The 20,409-nt window shown below is 37.1% G+C and overlaps 5 protein-coding genes across 7 annotated transcripts; 2 read left to right on the top strand and 3 right to left on the bottom strand.

Annotated features, from left to right (window-relative positions):
- Positions 1 to 3: 3 nt before the first annotated feature.
- On the bottom strand, positions 4 to 3,653 carry LOC116299026 (tolloid-like protein 2). Its single transcript, XM_031707650.1, has 5 exons — positions 3,530 to 3,653; positions 3,052 to 3,072; positions 775 to 1,200; positions 256 to 615; positions 4 to 183 (listed from the first exon to the last, which is right to left on the bottom strand). The coding sequence occupies exons 1-5, from the start codon at positions 3,564 to 3,566 to the stop codon at positions 113 to 115; spliced, it is 915 nt and encodes a 304-aa protein (XP_031563510.1). The 5' UTR covers positions 3,567 to 3,653; the 3' UTR covers positions 4 to 112.
- Positions 3,654 to 5,149: 1,496 nt separating this feature from the next.
- Positions 5,150 to 6,311, top strand: LOC116299019 (uncharacterized). 2 transcript variants are annotated; one of them, XM_031707636.1, is made up of 4 exons: positions 5,150 to 5,331; positions 5,617 to 5,866; positions 5,968 to 6,040; positions 6,182 to 6,311. In XM_031707636.1, exons 1-4 carry the CDS (start codon positions 5,253 to 5,255, stop codon positions 6,218 to 6,220), a joined length of 441 nt encoding a protein of 146 aa, XP_031563496.1. In that variant the 5' UTR covers positions 5,150 to 5,252; the 3' UTR covers positions 6,221 to 6,311. The 2 variants fall into 2 exon arrangements, with proteins under 2 accessions (XP_031563496.1, XP_031563497.1); XM_031707637.1 differs by having other exon boundaries at positions 5,971 to 6,040.
- A 50-nt stretch (positions 6,312 to 6,361) lies between these two features.
- LOC116299018 (heat shock 70 kDa protein 4) lies at positions 6,362 to 12,453 on the bottom strand. 2 transcript variants are annotated; one of them, XM_031707635.2, is made up of 18 exons: positions 12,230 to 12,453; positions 11,913 to 11,970; positions 11,617 to 11,757; positions 11,365 to 11,487; positions 11,076 to 11,175; positions 10,624 to 10,751; positions 10,447 to 10,530; positions 10,204 to 10,364; positions 10,036 to 10,112; positions 9,377 to 9,635; positions 9,147 to 9,280; positions 8,835 to 9,049; positions 8,655 to 8,708; positions 8,411 to 8,575; positions 7,928 to 8,161; positions 7,723 to 7,842; positions 7,458 to 7,619; positions 6,362 to 7,209 (listed from the first exon to the last, which is right to left on the bottom strand). In XM_031707635.2, the coding sequence occupies exons 1-18, from the start codon at positions 12,334 to 12,336 to the stop codon at positions 7,003 to 7,005; spliced, it is 2,529 nt and encodes an 842-aa protein (XP_031563495.1). In that variant the 5' UTR covers positions 12,337 to 12,453; the 3' UTR covers positions 6,362 to 7,002. The 2 variants fall into 2 exon arrangements, with proteins under 2 accessions (XP_031563495.1, XP_031563494.1); XM_031707634.2 differs by having other exon boundaries at positions 8,411 to 8,578.
- Positions 12,454 to 13,853: 1,400 nt separating this feature from the next.
- On the top strand, positions 13,854 to 16,257 carry LOC116299020 (tolloid-like protein 2). The gene is made up of 5 exons (XM_031707638.2): positions 13,854 to 14,009; positions 14,567 to 14,596; positions 15,010 to 15,438; positions 15,542 to 15,910; positions 15,985 to 16,257. Exons 1-5 carry the CDS (start codon positions 13,946 to 13,948, stop codon positions 16,068 to 16,070), a joined length of 978 nt encoding a protein of 325 aa, XP_031563498.2. The 5' UTR covers positions 13,854 to 13,945; the 3' UTR covers positions 16,071 to 16,257.
- LOC116299021 (DNA damage-regulated autophagy modulator protein 1) lies at positions 16,246 to 18,379 on the bottom strand. The gene is made up of 2 exons (XM_031707639.2): positions 17,857 to 18,379; positions 16,246 to 17,091 (listed from the first exon to the last, which is right to left on the bottom strand). Exons 1-2 carry the CDS (start codon positions 18,220 to 18,222, stop codon positions 16,630 to 16,632), a joined length of 828 nt encoding a protein of 275 aa, XP_031563499.1. The 5' UTR covers positions 18,223 to 18,379; the 3' UTR covers positions 16,246 to 16,629.
- Positions 18,380 to 20,409: the final 2,030 nt, after the last annotated feature.

Below are 20,409 nucleotides of genomic sequence, written 5' to 3' on the forward strand. Positions count from 1 at the left end.
AGCGTTGATAATAAAACACATCTTTATTACTATCATACTTATTATGATTATTTTACTTGTTTTACTGATATGAAAACTCAAAAACAAACAACCAACAAAACGAGTCAAACCACTACGACCAAAAGGTTAATAGGAGATTCAAAATGCACATAGTAGCACCATATGACGTCATAATGGATGAACCTGGGGGAAAAGAAAATGACGTCATTCACATTACATATTTCGGGTTGTATAGCATAATTTTTATGCTCTTACCACTAAATTCGGCCTTAAATCCTTTGTAAACAGTGAAATCATTTCTGTCACTAACGAAACGAACCCACATTTGGTTGGATGGAGAAATGACATCCTGAGGAATGGCTTCACCACAGAACCTGCCCAGAATTTCTCCATAATTGTTCCAGACTCCCTCACGAATTTCTACGTAATCATTGGCGCAGTCTCCATCGTTGTTCGTCGTATTTTCCAGCTCAAATGACGTGAATTTTAGATGAACTTTTTTTCCATCAGGCACAGCGATGTGCCAAGTACAGCGGTGCCCGGGTGGGTAAAGTAAAGGGTGTTTAGGACTAGCAAATCTTCCACTTGTATCATTCAGATAACTTTGACAGTCTCCTAAATAAGAAGAAAGAAATTTAAATGTATTTGATGATTCAGTTCGTCGCCCTGTTTACTTGATGAGGGGCTATAGTAGTTAATACTCTTTACGGTGGGTGGGAAAGTGGGGTTAATGGGGTACGTCAAGGAAGTCGAAGAATCGTCCATGTTACTTACGATCATCACTTTGAGCAGCTAGTCTGATTTCACCATGGAAACCTTTAAATTCTGAGCTGCCATCAGTTCTAAACTTCAGCCATAGATTTCTATTCCTGTCATATGCAAGCTTACTGTTACCGATTTTTTCTTTGTAAGACAAAGACTTAATGTAGTTATGTGATAGAACAGAGCAGTATCCACTTGTTATCCAATGCACGTCATAAAAGCTTGAGCTTTCTTGTAAATAATCCTTGTCACAGTAATGAGAAGGCTCGATTTGGAATTCGTCTAAAATCAGGTAAATTCTGTAATCATCTGGTCCAGTAATATTCCAGATACAGGTAGTGTTGGGAGGGTAAGTGTCTGGAAAACCTGGAGATTGTACAATGTACCTCCACCCTGGCTTGAGAGATGCCGTTACATTAACAGGATAGTCAGGACAGGCTGAAAAAGGAACATCGAAAAAATGGAGTGTGAGACAGACAGACAGACAGACAGACATATTTTATTTGGCGTTTTGTACAAAGTTGCACATCAACTTAGATCCAAATAAGTTACGAATATGTACGTATGTTTATGTATGTGCATAATATCTATATTCACATATTCCACACATACACGTCATACGTACATATATATTCTGTATATATAAATGTTCATATAATTATTTCGATAAAATGCGTTACTAATCCTAATCATCTTTATGCAATATCATACAAGTATTGATTTTTATTTGTTTTGTTGTTGTTGCTTTTTTTCACTACGCAGAGCAAAACAATTGTAAACGTATTTTGCTGCAGCTGATTGTAAAATATGGGGAGGATCTATCAACTCCAGGAACAATTGGTCCTCCGTAAGGGAGTTACTTATGTTATTTTGCATAAGAAATTCTTCTCTAAGTTTAGAGTATAGAGGACATTTAATTAGGAAGTGTCTTTCGTCTTCTATTATTTCAGTACAATGAAAGCACTTCCTTTCCTCTACCTTCTTGTAACCAGAGTATCTGCCTCTTTCAATTTCTAGGTCATGGTTACATTTATTAGGTAACCTTCTAACATATAACTAACTTTGAAGAGGCGATACATTCTTAATTTGTTCTTTTGGCCAGGGGTGTATCTTTTATCATTAAAGATCTCCCCGAGCCAGTTTTGTTTCTCTAAGTCTTCAAATCTCGTTTTGATAGTAACAAAGACGTTTGGCTGGCGAGAGGTATTGGAATTTACTTCTAGCCATATATCACCCAGCCCATTTTTTAATAATGACTCTTTTACTTTTTGGCTCCAGCAAATTTTACGGCTGGAGCTTATCATTTCTTTATATGCTAAGAATGTAATTTTTATGGCTCGATGTATGTGTAACTAGATTGAGCCAGTACCTTATGCATCTTAAGTTTGCAGCTACATGCAGACGGAGTCGACCTAGTTCTGCATAACAGGCAGAATTGGTTGCATATATTCCCACTCCGAGTAACATTTTGCAAAATTTGGTATGAACAAGTTCTATAGGATCATTTTTAGAAACCTCAGAACCCCAGACTTCACTGCCGTATAACAGAATAGGTTTTACTAGTGTGTCAAAAAGTTTCATGGTGAGATGAGGGTCATAGTGAAAAGAGTGACCCATCTCCTTTTTCAGCTTGAATAAGGCTTTCAGAGCAGATTTCTTGAGTTCCTGTTTTGCGATTGTGAAATTTCCGAAAGCACTAAATGTGAGGCCGAGGTATTTGTAACGTTTAACATTTTCTAAAATTTTGTTTTGATAATAAAAAACATAATTACTTAACCGCCTCCCTGAATTATTGAAAATGAGAATTTTAGTTTTCTCAATATTTACGTCTAAACCATTTGTGTTAGAGAATAGTTCAAGTTTATTTAAAAGGGCTTGAAGATCTGTATAGTTTTTACTGAATAAAATTAGATCATCAGCATAAAGGATACAATTTAATAGTGCATTATCGAAACAGATCGGATCTTTTATATTTGTTTGTTTAAGAAAGTCTGGAAGATCACTAAGGAAGAGATTGAATAGAGTAGGACTTAACATACAACCTTGTTTCACTCCTTTAAAACATTGAAAGGACTCAGTTATGATAGCGTCTGTTTTGATAACAGAGCAGTCATTCTCATATCAGGTCGTACCGACTGATACTGGCAGATCAGCTGGAATGATAAAAGCGAAAGCCAACAATTCGGCTCTAAATTCCTTTGGTACCAAGACGCGAGAAAAAATGACACCTTTCTTACAAATATCCGATTAGCAGTGGTGGTTTAACTTATACAGGAAACGAGTACTCACCAATTACTAGAAAAACTTGAGCTAAAAAAATCGAGAAAATAGATAATATTAATATATGAGGAAAAAGTGAAACAACACGCGGGTTGCGTGACAAGAATGTCTACTGTTTCAACACATCACTCGATACATATTCTAGTTTCACCACTCTACGCGAAAAGTAAATAGCAGTATAACTGATAGCATCTTTCCATTTGATGTTCTGTGGCCTTCTTGGAACTAAATCAGTTCCTTTCCACTTTAAAGATATATAGTGTAGATAATGTCTTAGCTGTGAACATGCTGTTACTTTGCTCTAAATGTAAAATGGTCACATATATAACTGCTATATCCTGCGTGCAGCCGACCTAACTAACTGTTGAGTCCGAGAGAAACGTCTGGCTGCACGCAGGCTAAGTTCCTATAGTATTGCATATTGGCTGTATGTATGGGGAAATCCTGAAAAGATATCCGAACGTAATAACTAGGGTAACTGACTTACCGGCAAAACTGAACACTGACAGCCAAGTCACTACCATGTTCAGTGTTTGGGTTATTAAAAAGTCGAACTGATTTTAATTGAATGGCGAATTCCGTCTTAACAGGCTCTTAAATGAACAGTTCAGTTGACCCGCAAGTCACATGCATAAGTAACCGGAAAAAACCATCGTGCATGCTGATTGGTCAAGTGGTCATGGAAGTTCCGGTTTCCATAAAAAGACATGCGATAATAACTCTCCGTCATCAAAACGAGTAAAAACTACAAACCGGGTATTTTTTTTAGAAACAGTTGATAAGCTCAAAGAAAGCCTATTTCGGATATTTTCTTAGCAAACTGACGCAAACTGACCCGAATCTATTTACTGTCTGGTCGATGCTGAAAGAGAAAGCCTGTAATGACAGACAACTGAAACTACGTAAACTGACACACTTTCCAGATTATCGTCTGTTTTTATTGAGCACCATGCTAAATAATTATTAAAATAATTACATAATTAACATATTTAACATATTAATAAATAGAATAAATAATAATAAATAGTAATTGTCCAACAAGTTAATAAATATGCTGCAAGTGAGGTTGCTAGTGCTGCTTCCTTTGGGAGTTGGTTCCATTCTGAAAGTGTTCTTGGGTAAAATATACACATAATCCTTATTGAAACGGGTAGAATAGGAACGACCAAGTGGCTTAATTCTAACATCATCTTGACAAACCAGCTTATTTCGTATCTTGTAAATCATAGATAGACGTGCTATTCTTTGTCTGCTTTCTAGCGTCTTCCACTTCAGCACTGAAAGCATTTCAGTTAAACTGTCCTTACGATCAAAGCTATTCAACTTGAATGTTTTCATCATGATTTTGTAATAATCACACATCATTTTACTGAGAACAATAGATTTGTTATAAAAGTTACGACCAAAACATGGTTCGAGATGCATCAAGATAGAGTGTGGGCCGTACGTAGCCCTGGTGAGAAACTATTGTCACGGATACTATTACTAAAGCATATAACGTGGGATCAGTGACATTGAAAGAGAGAATCCCTCGCACCTCATGCGATGAAACCAGCCAAGCTATTACAAGGAATCATACAGAGCTCTGTAGGGTGTATCCCGGAAGGAGGAATCAATCAATCACTGTTTCCGCGTTAACTGACTAAATAGATGGCTGGTTTACTATCTCAACGTGTGAGTTTTCACCCATCACAAAAATTAGAAATAATATAAGAATAAGAAACTTGAAATATTTGAATACTTGAATCACTTCAGTGAACGTTCAGTAACTAAATTGCATGAATATGTTATATCATTTTTAGTACTATTCTAATTTTCTTAATATATGGTACAGCGCTTTTAGGCTTTATAGGAAAAAGCGCTTTATAAATAACAATTATTATTATAATCATACGTCATACACATAACAAAAGTAAGCTGAGGGTAGATAATAAAACACGTTTGTTTTCAAAACATGCACTGTGATTATCGTACAAGAATGATTTTACTGACGTCATTGGCTTGTTTTCGCTGCATCGCTCTTATCATGAAACAAAAACTTGTAACACATAAACATTGATCAATTTTCAATATATATATAACGGTTATATGCAGAGGAGAAGTTAGTTTGACAGAAATTACTGCAATAACACCTGATTTACCGTGTCTTGTTACAAATATTAGACTATTTTCAGTTGCTCGTTCTATCCGGCGGCCTGTCCATCTATTAAATGGATTATCATCATGTTCTGTTAATGCATGTGCTTTTAGTATTGGGCTTCCTGGCAGTCGTCTTAGCAAGGCCAAAGTGTAAGTACGAGATACATCATTCAGTTTACCACGCCCATGCAGATGGTTCTGCCACACCCCAGCCATCATCAAATAGTACACAAGTATTTATTTAGGTCTGGTTTTCATTAAGTCGAAACAAGCCAAGGGAAAAAGCAAGATAATATGAACTAGTCTTGGAAAAAGCTTAACGCGCTTGTTTGTTTAAGTCATGTGAAAACGAACATTTACCTAGTAATACTGTAAGTGAAAGCTAGCCCTATTACTCCATATAACATAGAGTTGCGTTTGTGTTTTTTTTTTCAGTGTGCAGCCACGAAGGTCGCTTATACAAGCATAACGATCAAATAACACTCAATAATTGCACGTATATCTGTACATGTGACACGGCTACTCAAGCTACTTCTGTATTCCTGTGTGTTCCTTTATGTGTTTGGTTTGTTGACCGTGCCTGCCCTAATGGTTACATAGAATCACATGTGATGGTCAGGTCAGGTCCACCTTCTTCTGGATGTTACTGTGCTGTCCATAAATGTATCAAATCCAATATCTTGAGGTGGGTGTGGTGTTCATTTATTGTAGGGGCGCCGGGAAAAGAAACTTGTAATGCGCACAACTGACACGTATCGAGAAATGATTTTAAACATTTCCTTTTAGTAGCCAAGTTGGCCAACAACAGTACAGCATTCAACACAAAAAAGTGAAGGTCCACTCAGGATCAAAACTGAAGGTAAAAATACGATATTCTAATAAAACACATTAATAAAAGACAAATGGAGAGTGAAAAGTATATAAAAAAGTATATGCACCTATAAAAATTACTTTATCATGCAACTAGTATCGTGTCTCACTACTAACGTATTTATTATAGGTATTCTCTATACAAGGTAACAACAGACTTGATGGATAAATAACTACAACGTGGAATATTTTTGTTCTTTTGAATTGTGTTCAGCTGATGGTCACCATCGTAAAATAAATAAAGAAATAATAATTAAAAAGATTTCTGGAGGGAAATTGTACTTGCTATCAATTAAACAACACATTAAAGTAATACGAAGAAATGTCAATTTAATATTCATAAAATACCTTATCAATAGTATAACACTGACTCACAGATATCATCTTAGTGCACAGTGTTTTATTTATTCAATTAGGTTGACAAAGCTGCAAACTTTATCTTTTGTCCAGTACTAGCTGGAAACTGAACCATTGGTTACCTTAAGACACACAAAATAACCCGTTTTATTAAACCTATTATGGAATAATCCAACATCTCCTTCAATAAACAAAAATAAAAAATATCCTAATGCAGTTGATAAGAATGAACTTCTAGTAACCAACAAGACGCCACAGTAATACTAGTAATACTAGTAACTAACATGACGCTAGTGTAAGTACTGCTACACATAGTATCTTGTACATGTACAGTATACTAGTAACCAACATGACCTGTTGTTATCTTCTACTTAACTGTTAGCCTATCATAGTACTTGCTTGATGTTTATGTAACGTGTTCTTATTTAGCACTTCATTACTCATCATGGCTGTAGTCGGCTTATTATTGTACTTGCTTGATGTTTATCCAGTAGCTACTCGTAACCATAGTAACATGTTCTTATTTAGCACTTCATTACCCGTCATTCATAGTTAGCCATTATAGTACTTGCTTGAAAATATCTAATGTAGTATCTAATCTACATCCATGTCTACTGATTTATTTTCATCTTCAGGAGATTTATCTTCAGACATTTTTTCATCTTCCTTGGTATCTTTAGGCTCCGATTCCGTTTTTTCTTCTTTATTGATTTCGTTTTTCTTTTCGTCCTCTTTTGGTGGTGGTTCAGGCTTTTTGGGTTTAGGTTTGTTGACAATTGGATTACATTTGGTTTCTAGTTGCTGAAAACGAGATATAAACCAGTCTTTAGATATTTGATCAAAAGTCATTCTGAGGATGATTTCCACGAATTTGGCATGCAGACAAATTTGCACATGAGGTCAAAGCAGCTTAATTTGGAGGACAAAACAAAAGAATTCAATCTCCTGAGAATTGAGAACCTATCGTTATGTCCTCCAACACTGAGCAAGGGGTCCACAAACCCATCTTATTTTCAGGTGTTTTCCATTATTATCAGAATACATCTTACCTGTTTTTCAGCAAGGATGGATGCTGTTAATACAACAGGGTCTTTGTTCTCTGGTATTTTGGCTTGTGCATTCCACTTGGAGTTTAACCAGTCTTCCTTCTCTTTCACAGCTTTCTCAACTGTCTTTACTTCTTCCTCAGTTAGATGATCATATTTCTCATCCTATGATTTAAAATGAAACATTACCATACAAAATACCACAGAAACATGGCAACATATATTAAAGACAATGTTGTGCAACAATATGAGAGTCAATATCGTTTACCTTTTGGACTATAAGATCTAAAACTTTCTTCATTTGTTGAATTGACCTCCCAAGACTTTCAAAGGCTTCTGATCTTGTTAGTGATTCCTTATATCTGTTCACCACTGGATCTCCAATTTTCTGCATAATACACAAGGGCATAACCCATAAATAGATATGCATTAATAGACAGGAGGTCCATGTTATAATGATTTGCTGCCCATACCTTTAAACTTGCTAGTTTGTCAATGTAAACCTTCTTTTTTTGGTCCTCACCATCCTCATACAACCAGTTTTTTGCATCATCCAATACCTTCTGAAATTTCTCCTTGTCAGCATCACTTATAAAGTTTTGATACATGTCATATATTTTACTCCTCATATTGTACACATATTCTTCAACACTGTTTTTAGCATCAGCTCTTTCCTTCTCCAGTCTGTCCTGCATTATCATATTGTTCTGTGATTGACAGTAAAAATAACAAAAGAATTAAAACACTAACTCATACAAACACTTAGTACTATGGAGATGCCGCTATGCTAACAATGCGTGGTTCCACAAATTCCCAGGGGGTGGGGGGTTTGAGGACAAACAAAATTACAAGGTTTGTATGGAATTCAAGCCATCATAATATTATTATAATCATACATTATGCAACACAGGATAAATAATGCTAAAGATAGAAAAGAAAAATAAATCAAATCTCACCTCTTTTTCAATAGCCAGATTAAGGAGTTTTTTGTCTAGGGAAGGGACAACACTTTGTATTGGAAGATCATTGGTTTTCACAGCATGTTTTTTCTTCTTCGCTTTAGAGCCTTCGTCCTTCTTATTTTCAGAGTTCTTGTCTTTTTTTCCATTTGCCTTATTTTCCTGCTGAGAGTCAAAAGTACAAACCTTTTTTACCTCTCATGTTCAATACAGTCACTAAGATACTGTGGACATCGTTTACCTCAACATCCATGGGTTCCTCTGCTTTAGTTTTCTTGGCATCCTCGCTATCATTCTTTGAAAATAAAAATAAGAAATCAATTTTACCAAGGTAGACATTAAGGGTCTCATATGAGTCTATAGTTCTGCTGTTGACTAAAGACCCCATACTTTACATGTATATCCATGCAAGTATACTTACAGTTGCTGGTGGGACCTCCCCATCTGCTTGTTCTTCTTTCTTCTGTGTTTCTGGAGCAGTCTCCATTGCTTCTGGTTCTGGCTCACATTCAATCTTCTCAACAAGCTGTGCTCCACTCACATTAAATATTCCATGAACATCCATGTTCACTTTAACCTTGATTTTTGATGAACTACCCTCTTGAGAAGGTACCACATTATTGACAGAAAAGTGACCTGCAAATAGCATGACCACCAGAATTAAAATCTTACCAAATCTCAAATCTGAATGTTTTTATTTTAGTTAAAAAAAGACAAGCACTACATGACTTACCAATGAAGCCATTTTTGATTGGCAAATCTGTTGAGCTTTTATAATGAGCCTCAAGATCAAATGGTTCTTTACGGTGAAAGGTCAGCATCTTGGAGAATGGGAATGGATGGTTGGGAGTGAACAATTCCATTTCTCTGTTGCAATAATAAGACATAATAAGGCATTAAATATCTATCTATCCTATAGAGGTTATTTAGAAAATATCACAAAGAAAAATGTTGATCTCTTACCCTGGGTCTTCTTCACTTTGAGATTTCCATGTCAGAACAATTGGGTATGGTGCAATGTCATTGACAGAAAATTCTCGTACACGGAATGTTGGTGAAAGCATTGCACATTGTAATGCACATCCCCTGGCAACAGCTTCATCGGCATTCAATGTTGTACTTGGCTCCATTCCAAAGACATTCTTTATGATATTTTTCAATATGGGAACACGAGTTGAACCACCAACTATCTCTACACCTTCAAGTTGATCAGGTTTCAATCCTTAAAAGAGAATGATATATGGAGTTACTCTATCATCAAAATGTCTTCAAAGCATTAGAGACAAGCAGCACGTAATGCTTATATGCAATTAACAGGAAGGTAAGTAAAACGTAGGTAAAACTTCAATTATGCATGCTTGCCGCGTTAACTAATGCTACAAATATCATTAAAACTAATCAAACTACTTTCATTGATTGCTGATAATAATAATAACAGCAAATTTAGGAATAAATTCAGGATTGACCTCAAATGTGAGAGGCAAGCCATACTGTACGACATCCATGCTATTGGAATGAATACTGCCCCAGTCTTGAATACTATCATAATCAACATTATAGTGAGAAGACCATGTGTATACAGTACATATATACATTTTGTAGCAGTGCAAACAAATATTTACCTGACTGCTCTAGAGCTCTTCTTAAAGGTTTTTCAAATCTTTGTATCAGATCCACTGAGAGTTCTTCAAATGCAACCCTAAAATATAAAGAATCAGATGAGAAATATTAAAATGTGGTTACCAGTAGTTACAGGCTGTAAATCAAAACTTTAAGTCAAAGCTCTATACCTTTTCATTCTTCCAGTCACATCCATGTCTTCCATGAAGCATTCAATGTTGATTGGGATGTCTGTGGAGTTGGCACTCATGAGTTTCTTAAGCTTTTCACATTCATTTGTGAGCTTAACTTTAGCTTTAGGATTGGTTAACACATCTAGCTTGTACTTTTGCTGAAATATAAAGCCAAAGGAATTGAGCACAAGGATTTCAAGAACATACATAGTAATAGTAAATGTAGTAAATGTCTTGTACCTTGAATTCTTCAATGAATTTCTGACATATTCTTTTATCAAAGTCTCTTCCTCCAAGGGTAGGATCAGCATCAACTGAAAGCACCTAAAAACAATAAAGAATGATAAAATAGGCATACACCATATATATCAAATCATAACATATATTAATGCAGAAAAAATAATGCATGTTGCTTACTTTTAGTTGACCTTTTAAAAATGCACAGATGGCTACTTGCAGTGATGAATGTCCCATATCAACAAATGCTATATTCCTTGCTTTGTCTGTCGGCAGATCTTGCTTGTAAATACCATAAGCAAGGGCCACTGGAAAATAACATGCACACCCTTTTGAAAATAACTGTCTACATTCACATTTCACAAAATAGTGTGACATTTATTCACATAAATAAACAATCATTATTCAGTATCCCAAACGATTATGAAAGTTAATCATTAATAAAATGGCAAAGCATGATGCTTTCTGGTCTAGCTTGGGTACAAAAATCATTTGCTGTATATCTAGACCTGAAAACACTGAATGAAGACATGCTCTTACTATAAATATTCACACTAATATATTCTAGGCCCAGTACAACCATCACAAATCACAAGTGGTGGATAAATAGATAGTAAATCAAAATATCGTACCTGCAGTTGTATCATTCATAAGTCTCAAGCAATTCAAACCAGCCATTGCAGTAGAATCAAGCATTGTTCGCCGCTGTCTGTCTGTGTAATAGCTAGGTACCTAAAGTATTGTACACACATATCATTAAACTGAAAAAAACTCTGGCTGATCTTAGTCAGGGTATGGCTAAAATTTGAATTTGGAAATTAGTGCCTTAGCAACAGTTCTTGTGGGAGGAAAACCAAATAAACTGGGGAAAAACTCTCAAATAAAGGGAGAGAACTAACAAACTCTATTCACAACTCTTACCGATACAACACAGTCTGTTACTTTAGTACCAAGACCTATCTCTGCCGTGGTTTTTAGTCTTGTAAATAGCATTGCCATTACTTGCTCTGGAGAGAAAACTTCCACTTCACCTAAATATCGCACCTGTTCAAATAATAACCATTATTAATAACCATTATCAATATTAGTACGTACGTAGGAAACACTGAAAATATTTGGTCTACATAGCAATGCCATTATTTCTCAAAGATCATAGATATATAGATATATTACCTTGATACCAATTTGATCTTGAGGCTGTTCTACCACTTGGTAAGGCAAGTCTTGGATTTCTTGTTGCACAACAGGATCACTAAATTTCCTACCAATTAACCTCTTAAACTGACTTATAGTATTTTTCAGGTTTGAAATCATCTGCAAGAAAATAAATCTTACTTGTCAAGTGCACTCTGTTACAGTGTGTGAATATTCAATTATCTTAATTGTACTCAATATTCATGGCTATCTTAATATCTTCCATAACCTCAATGATTTCCAACAGAAATCTTTGATACATAAGATATATTTACCTGATTTTTTCCAGATGTGCCAATCTGTCTTGATTTTTCTCCTAGAGATACCACACTCCTAGAATAAAAGAGTGAGAAAACATTTAATAAATGATGTAGAAAATCTGTATTCATTCACCATGACGAAATAAATCATTTTCCCTACTTTAAGATAAAAGAAAACGAAAACGCTAGAATATAAAAATACTTCGCAATAAAACAGAGTCTGAACTTCGTTTATGAACAAAATTAATTTACAAGAGGATTGATTAATATTCGTTAAAGGTAAGAGTAATAAAGCAAGTTAACTATGGAAGAGAAAAAGTGGTCGTACGTACGGTGTACATCGGTCACTGTATTCATTGGCGATCGTTTCAATCCCACCTCCACGTGCAACAGCGATATAACAAGACTGATTCCCAACGTCAAATCCAACCACAGACATTTTTCACTTTGTTCTCTGTTCGTCCTTTTTTCTTTTGAATAAAAAAAAGTGAATAAAAGCCGTGTATAAAGTTTTAAAGCTCGTCTCAATCAGTTACCGGTAGTCCTTCACGTGCCTTCTCACTTATATATGTCAAATCCAAGGCGGCCATCTTTGACCATAAGAGGACATGATTTCCATATATGGAAACACATTGCGTCATTTTCTCAACTCAGTGCGGATCCCGAAAGGTTCCCGAATGTTCCCGAAAACTCTAGAAATATCTGGAGTCTTCTTGGAAAAGACTTTAGAAAGCTAAGCTTTTTAGAGAACGATTCAAACGTTCATAAACCACATATTAAATAAGCCCAACAAAAGGGAAAATTATACAGCCGAGAGGCAGATTAATTTGTTGCTTGTTGCTGAACGTACCAGTCGTTTTTTTGACCATTTTTTTGATCTATTCATTTTGTTTTCTAATGGTCTTGTTAAAGTTTAATTGCTGGGTTACCTGTGGAATACCAGCTATAAAATGCCTTTGTTTTTTTTTTCTGATTCCTGCTCCACAAATTGAACAAGTTGCGCAATAGTACCCAGGGGTCTTAAGGAACTTACCCAAGAGACCTTTGAGGGTATCTGCTATAGGGTTCCCATCTATACTCCAATCAATTATCACGTATTAGATGTCAATCAATGTCACTATGTTGTCAAGTGATTAAGAGAGGGCGGAGCTAGCAGATCACGTGGCACAGGTTTATGTCTACGCATGCTGTATTTCGTTGACCGCCGTAATTCAAGACAGCCGAACTAGAAATATTAATTTATCAATTTCGCAATCAAGGATTTCAAGCCAAGAAGATAGGGATGATTTCGAAGCGATTATTTCCAAGAATTTTCAATGAACTTCACGGGCAAAACCTTGTTTTGGTTTATCTATTCATGATTCATCTACGCGAACAGTATTTTCTGCACGAACAAGCAGACTCGTACCCTGTCGTCATTTGTTTCACGCTTTTTTTGCGCGCGGTCGCTTTTCTCTTCCGTCCTTCCCTTGATGCACCTGGAACTCACTAAATCCTTCCCATCAACCACAGCGTGAGATCAATAAGACAAGAGAAGCGACTGGGTACGATGTCTTTTCTTCTTTCGCTCTGCGTGGTTATTCTTTGAATTTAGCCCGTTTTAAGATTTTTACTGGTGCGGAAAAAATCTTAAAACGGGCTAAATTCAAAATATAACCACGCAGAGCAAAAGAAGTGTTATTTCTCAATGATCGGGTAAAATTTTGAGGCTTTATTTCATGTTTCAATGATTTTATTGAAATTTTTGATAAATCTCCATACATTTCCTTATAACAGGACACCACAGAAACCAAGCTTGGGCTACCTGTGGTTCCATGAGACTTCAAGGTGAGCCACGATTCAGGTCTCGCGAGGGAGGTGTCGACAACCTATCAAACAGCATGTCAGCTCGCCCTCGTTATTGTACATTATTAGTTTCGTGATACAGTTTCAGCAGCAAATTTCCTGGTGAAGTCAACCAATCACGACTTGTTTCAGCTTGACACACTATTTTTATTAAACTGGCCCTGTAAAGATTACAGGGATTATCGCTTCATGAACAGTTCACTATGATTACCTCTCTCGTTCCCTCGCAGAACATTGCACAGTGGGTTTGTGCTGTCTTGATCATCGGTAAGTATTCTATTAAACATTAAATATGTCCTTTCTCAAGAATTGTATTAGATGAATTAGTTTTGTACTAACTAGTGTAACTAATACGCAAAGCATTGATAACACTATGACACTATGACTACATTAGACTCAATGGCCCATAAATAAAAGCCTTAATTGCGATTAAAGACTTGTATTCCCGACATTCCTGAACGCGGCGATCAGTACCGACAAGACCACGTTCCTTTACTGTTCCTAACACACCGTTATTTAAAGTGGTTTCACGTCAAAGAAAATTAAGTTACTTACTCTCTTCTCGAGAAAAAATAGGTATGTTCTCCATATCTTATTCTTGTTAATATTGGCAATCGGTTCACGTGGTCAAGCTATAGAACACTGACGAGGTTCAAAGCAGCGATCAATAATGCGAGTCGATCATAGTCATTAAGCGCACTACACCAGATATTTCAACAGCACAACCGAGAACACACCCCACTCAACCACAGCCCTCACCGGGTAGCATTTTTACCTGTACGTACATTTTCATGATTAATTTTCATTTACATTTTATAACTCAGCCTTTATTGCACAAGCTTCTCTGGTGACTGGTAAGTCATATTTTGGTTCATAATAATGGGGAGAACCTATTTTGCACTCAGTTGATGTAATGTTTTCAGGAAATCTATTACGTTCTATTGGCATTCTGTCTATCATATTAGGTTTGATTAAGTGCATGAATACATTACATCAACTACTTGCTACGTAGGATCTCCCATGGATATACTAGGCCCGCGTGGACTGATAATTCTGGAAGCATACCCGTCATTTACTGTCTCTACCTCTTGTAATACAAGAGCTACCTTCTCGGAGGAAGTGCCAGGGTCGATCAATCTCCCGAGCCAAAGGCACGACTATTGAGCAGAATTCAGTAAAATATGATAAATATTCTTGGTGGTAGAAAACTACTGCTATTGTCTAATATCAGTTTCACGATTGTTTACAGTTTCCTTTTCTCTCACAGCCTGTTCTGACGGTAAGACTAAAGTTCAAGAAAAAGCATCTCTCAAGCCTCGGTGGATGTATAAAGTACAATCTCCAGGTTTCCCAAACAATTATCCTCCCAACACCAACTGTTCCTGGACTTTCACTGCACCAGGAGATTACGAGCTTTTGGTTGCTTTAAGACACTTCCAGGTGGAACCTTCCAAGGAATGTCGAAGCGATTATCTGCATGTGTCATTTACTGACCACCCTATTCCTAACTGGCGGCGGTATTGCTCAGTTCTGTCTGATAACTACATCAACTCTTTACACTTGAAGCGTAAGATACATTTAGTGCCCTCTCAACGAATGACTCTTCTGTTTATATCTGATAACAGTTCTGAGTTCAAAGGGTTTGAAGGAGAAGTGAGACTCATTGCACCAGCACTTGTTCCTCCCAATAATAAAGGTAAGAATAGGTAGCCATCTCTCTGAATACTGACGACATCATGATTATTACAAGATTATTGCTAAGACAAATAATTCATATATGTTTTGATGTTGACCCGTAGAGGAGTACTGTGTAAATCGTCTGAATGATACAAGTGGTACCTTTTCAAGTCCTAAACACCCTCATCCATACCCGACCAATATGTCATGTACTTGGCACATCGCTGTGCCTGATGGGAAAAAAGTTCATCTAAGGTTCACCTCATTTGATCTGGAAAATGCAACGAACAAGGATGGAGACTGCACCAATGATTACGTAGAGATTCGTGAGGGAGTCTGGGGCCGACGTGGAGGAATAATTCTTGGCAGGCTCTGTGGTAATAAAGATACTCGTAAAGTAATTGAGTCTCCCTCTAACCAGATGTGGGTTCGTTTTGTTAGTGACAATGATCCCTCTAACAAACACAAAGGATTTTACGCTGAATTTAAGGGTAAGTACACGCATGATGTCATCAAACACGTGTCTATTTTGTTTATCACGTGACGGATCGATTTTTTTTTCCAGATTCAACGTGGAGTTCTGGATCAAGGTTTTTGTCATCGTTCAATTATATTTGTGTTGGAGTTATCTTCGTGTTTATATGGTTTTAAATGAAGTCTATAGGTTATATTAGTTGTCGAGAGAAAGTGTAGCCGAGATAAGCAAGACGTTTGAGCTGTGCGTGTGTCCTCTGATATAAACATGGAGTTTTCAAACGTTTCGACCAATCAAAGCGCGCCTAGCATCTCAAATATTTTACGAATAGTTATATAAACGGTCAATAAATTCTTGATTTTATCGGTGTTTTATTGGATTATAATTTTAAAAGTTACATAAAAACGGAAGTTAACCAACACCAGTCCCAAAGGTAGACCTAACTAAACGAAGCTGACCAATCACCGAGCACCATGCGTACGTCAAGATAGTTAACCGCATAATCCAGTTAACAAAGGATAATATGATGTAATTGTAACATACAGGATTAACCTTAGCTTTTCACAAGTTAGGGAACCAGTAATTTGTTCAAGCATACCCGTTACCGATGGTAGCAAGTTAGAGGGGGTGGGGGTTGGATTGGAGGAGAGAAGAGATCGTTACACAGTTTATTGTATAATTCCAGTAAGTAGACTTGTTAGATAACCAACACCACCAAAGCAAGGATAACATCATCTATTCATCGTCCTGTTCTCGATTGCCTTCTTCAAGGTTTAGATAGTCTCTACTCTCCGAAGCAGCGCCTGGTTTTAGCTTACAGTCCAAACTAAGAGTAACACACTGAAACTCGTCAAAAAACGTGACACTGTACAAACCAAAGCAGAAGGCTGACAACCACTCTCCGATGTTGCTAAGGACATGTACAGAGTATCCAGGGTCGTCTGGCTGCCAGTGAGCTACGGTATGTTCCGTCTGCTGGCGAAACGCATCATACGCTGCTACTTCAGCTATGAAGAAAATCGATCCGAACACTGTGATGATGCAGGTCAGAATAAGCCGTACAGCAAACAAAGACACTGGGCTCACATCGAGAAGATTCAGCTTGTAGGTCAATATGGTTTGTAGCCAGCAGTACACAGCTCCAAAGCCAAACAGAAGTACAGCACCGGTATCGTGAAAATATACCATGTTACTCTCCTGTCAATCAAATATATATATATATATATATATATATCAGTATCAAATATATCAGTACATGGCTATACTATGCAAGTGCATGGTAAAAAATGTAAAAATATACCATGTTACCATGTTAATCTCCTGTAAATCAAATATATATATATCAGTACATGACTATCAGTATGAAATGTGTGATTAGGTGAATTTTAGGCTAGGACGTCAAATTCGTAATCCATCATACAAGAATGTCTGATTGGATACATGGAGATCATGGTGATACTGGCTTCATATTTTTAATTTGATTGTGTGCGCGTGGGTTTCTGAATATCATCCCTTGCCCACCTGAAGTGACCGGGACAGGGGAAAGAAGAACGATAGATAAACCTACTTTTCCCCCATTAATGATTGATAGCCGAAACTTTTTTCATAAATGGTGTAATGAAATAGCTATCCCGTGACTCAGACACATCTCAGGCTTATTATCAAAGTTGGTTTTACTGGGTGAAAATAATACAGTTGATAAAATCGGAATACATTAATAAATAAAAAGGTTTAAAGATGGCGAAATAGTTTGGAGAAATCCGTCTATATCAGTCGCCGATAATAAAAGAAAGTCAATCAATTTTCCCACCAATAGTAAAATAAGGATTTTGAATTATTGCCGAAATCTGAGAAGGTTGTTGTGAAGATTTAAACAAAAAGAAAAATCAAATAAATGACATATAAGAAATCATAATAGAGGATTTAGTAAATCCGTATACTAGGTATTTACGGAAAACTTGCCTCTTGTGAAGGGAAATTTGCTATGATAGTACCTCCAAATACAGCCACCATTCCAAAGCACAGGGACAGCTTGTTGAAGCGTTCAAGCAGCGGATCAGTAGAAATGAATGGTTTGCTAATAATGCCGAACTGAAGATACCGAAGGAACATGTTTACGGCAAGAAGAAGACATGAAAAGTTGAACAGTTCAGAAAAGATGTTTGATTCTGGTACTTGTGCTCCTGTGTCGCTTATAGCTGGGACAAGAGGGTAGATATGGTCGAGTTTTACAGCAACTGTGTAGCACAAGGCGAAGGTAAAGCAGGTGAAAGTACACCAGAATATCGGCAGATAGCCACAGCCTAGCGAACGATCTTTGAAGAACATGCTTCACTTCCCTTTTAGTACTGACAATTATTCAAGTGAATTGATTCAATGATTTCAATGGGTTTTCATTTTGTAAGGCCTGGGAGAATTGAAAGAAGGGTCTAACTAGGAATATAAAACTAAGGCTTGCCAGGTTTTCTCCAGCATGTGATACGTATGCAAATGAGTTCCATCTAACGATAATGATGAAGTTACTATCAATATGATTGGCCGCTTAATAATACATTGTCGGTTTATTTTCAAACAAAATCCTATTCTTTTAATTCCTTCAGTACAAAATTAAATCAGTAGATTCTTTCTGATTTTTTTTCCTGACTTTTTTTAAAGACATGTATCAGTTTGAAACAAAATTCTTTAGCATTTGTCGAAAATAGGACGGACTTCGAGTTGCTTTTAAAGTGAGTTGATCAAAAATTCCAAGAGAACCTAATCAATAATTAATCACGTCCAATAATATTCAACACAAATTCTAGACTTTACATTCTACCCAACGAACGAACGACCATTGCACGCGATAGACTTCAATTTACTAACGTTCGATTTTTTGCATGCAGTGTGAGGACTATGAATGAATGTTGAATAGGGGAGAACTGATCGATTCATTCTGCTTGCCGTTCTAAATCCAAATACATATACACACTAAACTGAGAAGCATATATATTAAACACTATACTCAATCATATATCTGAGTCATGAATATTCACTGATGAGAACGATGTTTGGCTGAAGCAAAGATTTTATTGATTTAGCTGCAGGAATGCTAACTGTGGTTCTTAAGAGTTATCGAATGGATAAAATCAGGTTGATCATCACCATGACAACATGCAAAGTTGATTATGAGCGATTGTTTCTTCTCCTGTCCATACTGCAATGATAGTCATGAAGTCCCTGTACAAAACCTCCATCGGTTCTCTTGGGATTGCTGGAGTTTGATGCCTAGCTGGAGGAATGGGAGTTCAGGGGTAATGGTAATCGAGGGGTAATGAGAGTCCAGGGGTAATGGGAGTCCAGGGGTAATGGGAGTACAGGGCTAATGGGAGTCCAGGGGTAATGGGAGTCCAGGGGTAATGGGAGTCCAGGGGTAATGGGAGTCCAGGGGTAATGGGAGTCCAGGGGTAATGGGGAGTCCAGGGGTAATGGGAGTCCAGGGGTAATGGGAGTCCAGGGGTAATGGGAGTCGGGGGTAATGGGAGTCCAGGGGTAATGGGAGTCCAGGGGTAATGGGAGTCCAGGGGTAATGGGAGTCCAGGTGTAATGGGAGTCGGGGGTAATGGGAGTCGAGGGGTAATGGGAGTCGAGGGGTAATGGGAGTCAAGGGGTAATGGGAGTCGAGGGGTAATGGGAGTCGGGGGTAATGGGAGTCGAGGGGTAATGGGAGTCCAGGGGTAATGGGAGTCCAGGGGTAATGGGAGTCCAGGGGTAATGGGAGTCGGGGGTAATGGGAGTCGAGGGGTAATGGGAGTCGAAGGGTAATGGGAGTCGGGGGGTAATGGGAGTCGAGGGGTAATGGGAGTCGAGGGGTAATGGGAGTCGGGGGAAATGGGAGAGAGGAAGGGAAAGACCGCTAATAACTAGAAAGTGAACTTAACCGAATAATAAGTCCGTAAAATGTAAAACACGTTGTATCCGCATTCTGATAATAATATGCATGCTTTACATAGAAAGAGAATAGTCAGCACGGCGCCCAATATTAAACACTTGTGCCAAGGTATTCACGCATAACTGGTTCAATAAATAATTTCCATATTCTAGCTCCCGAGTTCTTGTTAAAAGTCGAAAATTAAAGTTCGTGGAATGAAAATTATTGATTTAGAAAATGTGTGTGAATTCCTAATAAAAAAATCCTTGACAAGATACAAGTAGGAGGTTTTGAAGTTTTGAAAATGCCCCAAAACGAGGCCCTCCAGTGATAAACACATACAAAACTCAATATTTTGGATTTCTCATAGATTCCGTTGGTATTCAGTCAAATTTATAAAAACTTAATGAAAATGGTTTTCATGAAGTACTTAATCAAATAGCATTGATAGTTTCAGGTAAGAAAAGGTTCCCTCATTTCCTCTATACTGCATGGGTGATTTCATGACGTCAGTGGGGCAAACGTGTGGTCAGTGCAGGATTAACACGAACACAATTAATTCAGAATGGTTTAATTCAAAAACAAAACGATATAAATCCATCAAGACG

The sequence above is a fragment of the Actinia tenebrosa genome, unplaced genomic scaffold, assembly GCF_029948245.1.
Source record: "Actinia tenebrosa isolate PJP-AT-01 unplaced genomic scaffold, QUT_ActTen_1.0 PGA_scaffold6__47_contigs__length_16458017, whole genome shotgun sequence".
Lineage (NCBI taxonomy): Eukaryota > Metazoa > Cnidaria > Anthozoa > Actiniaria > Actiniidae > Actinia > Actinia tenebrosa.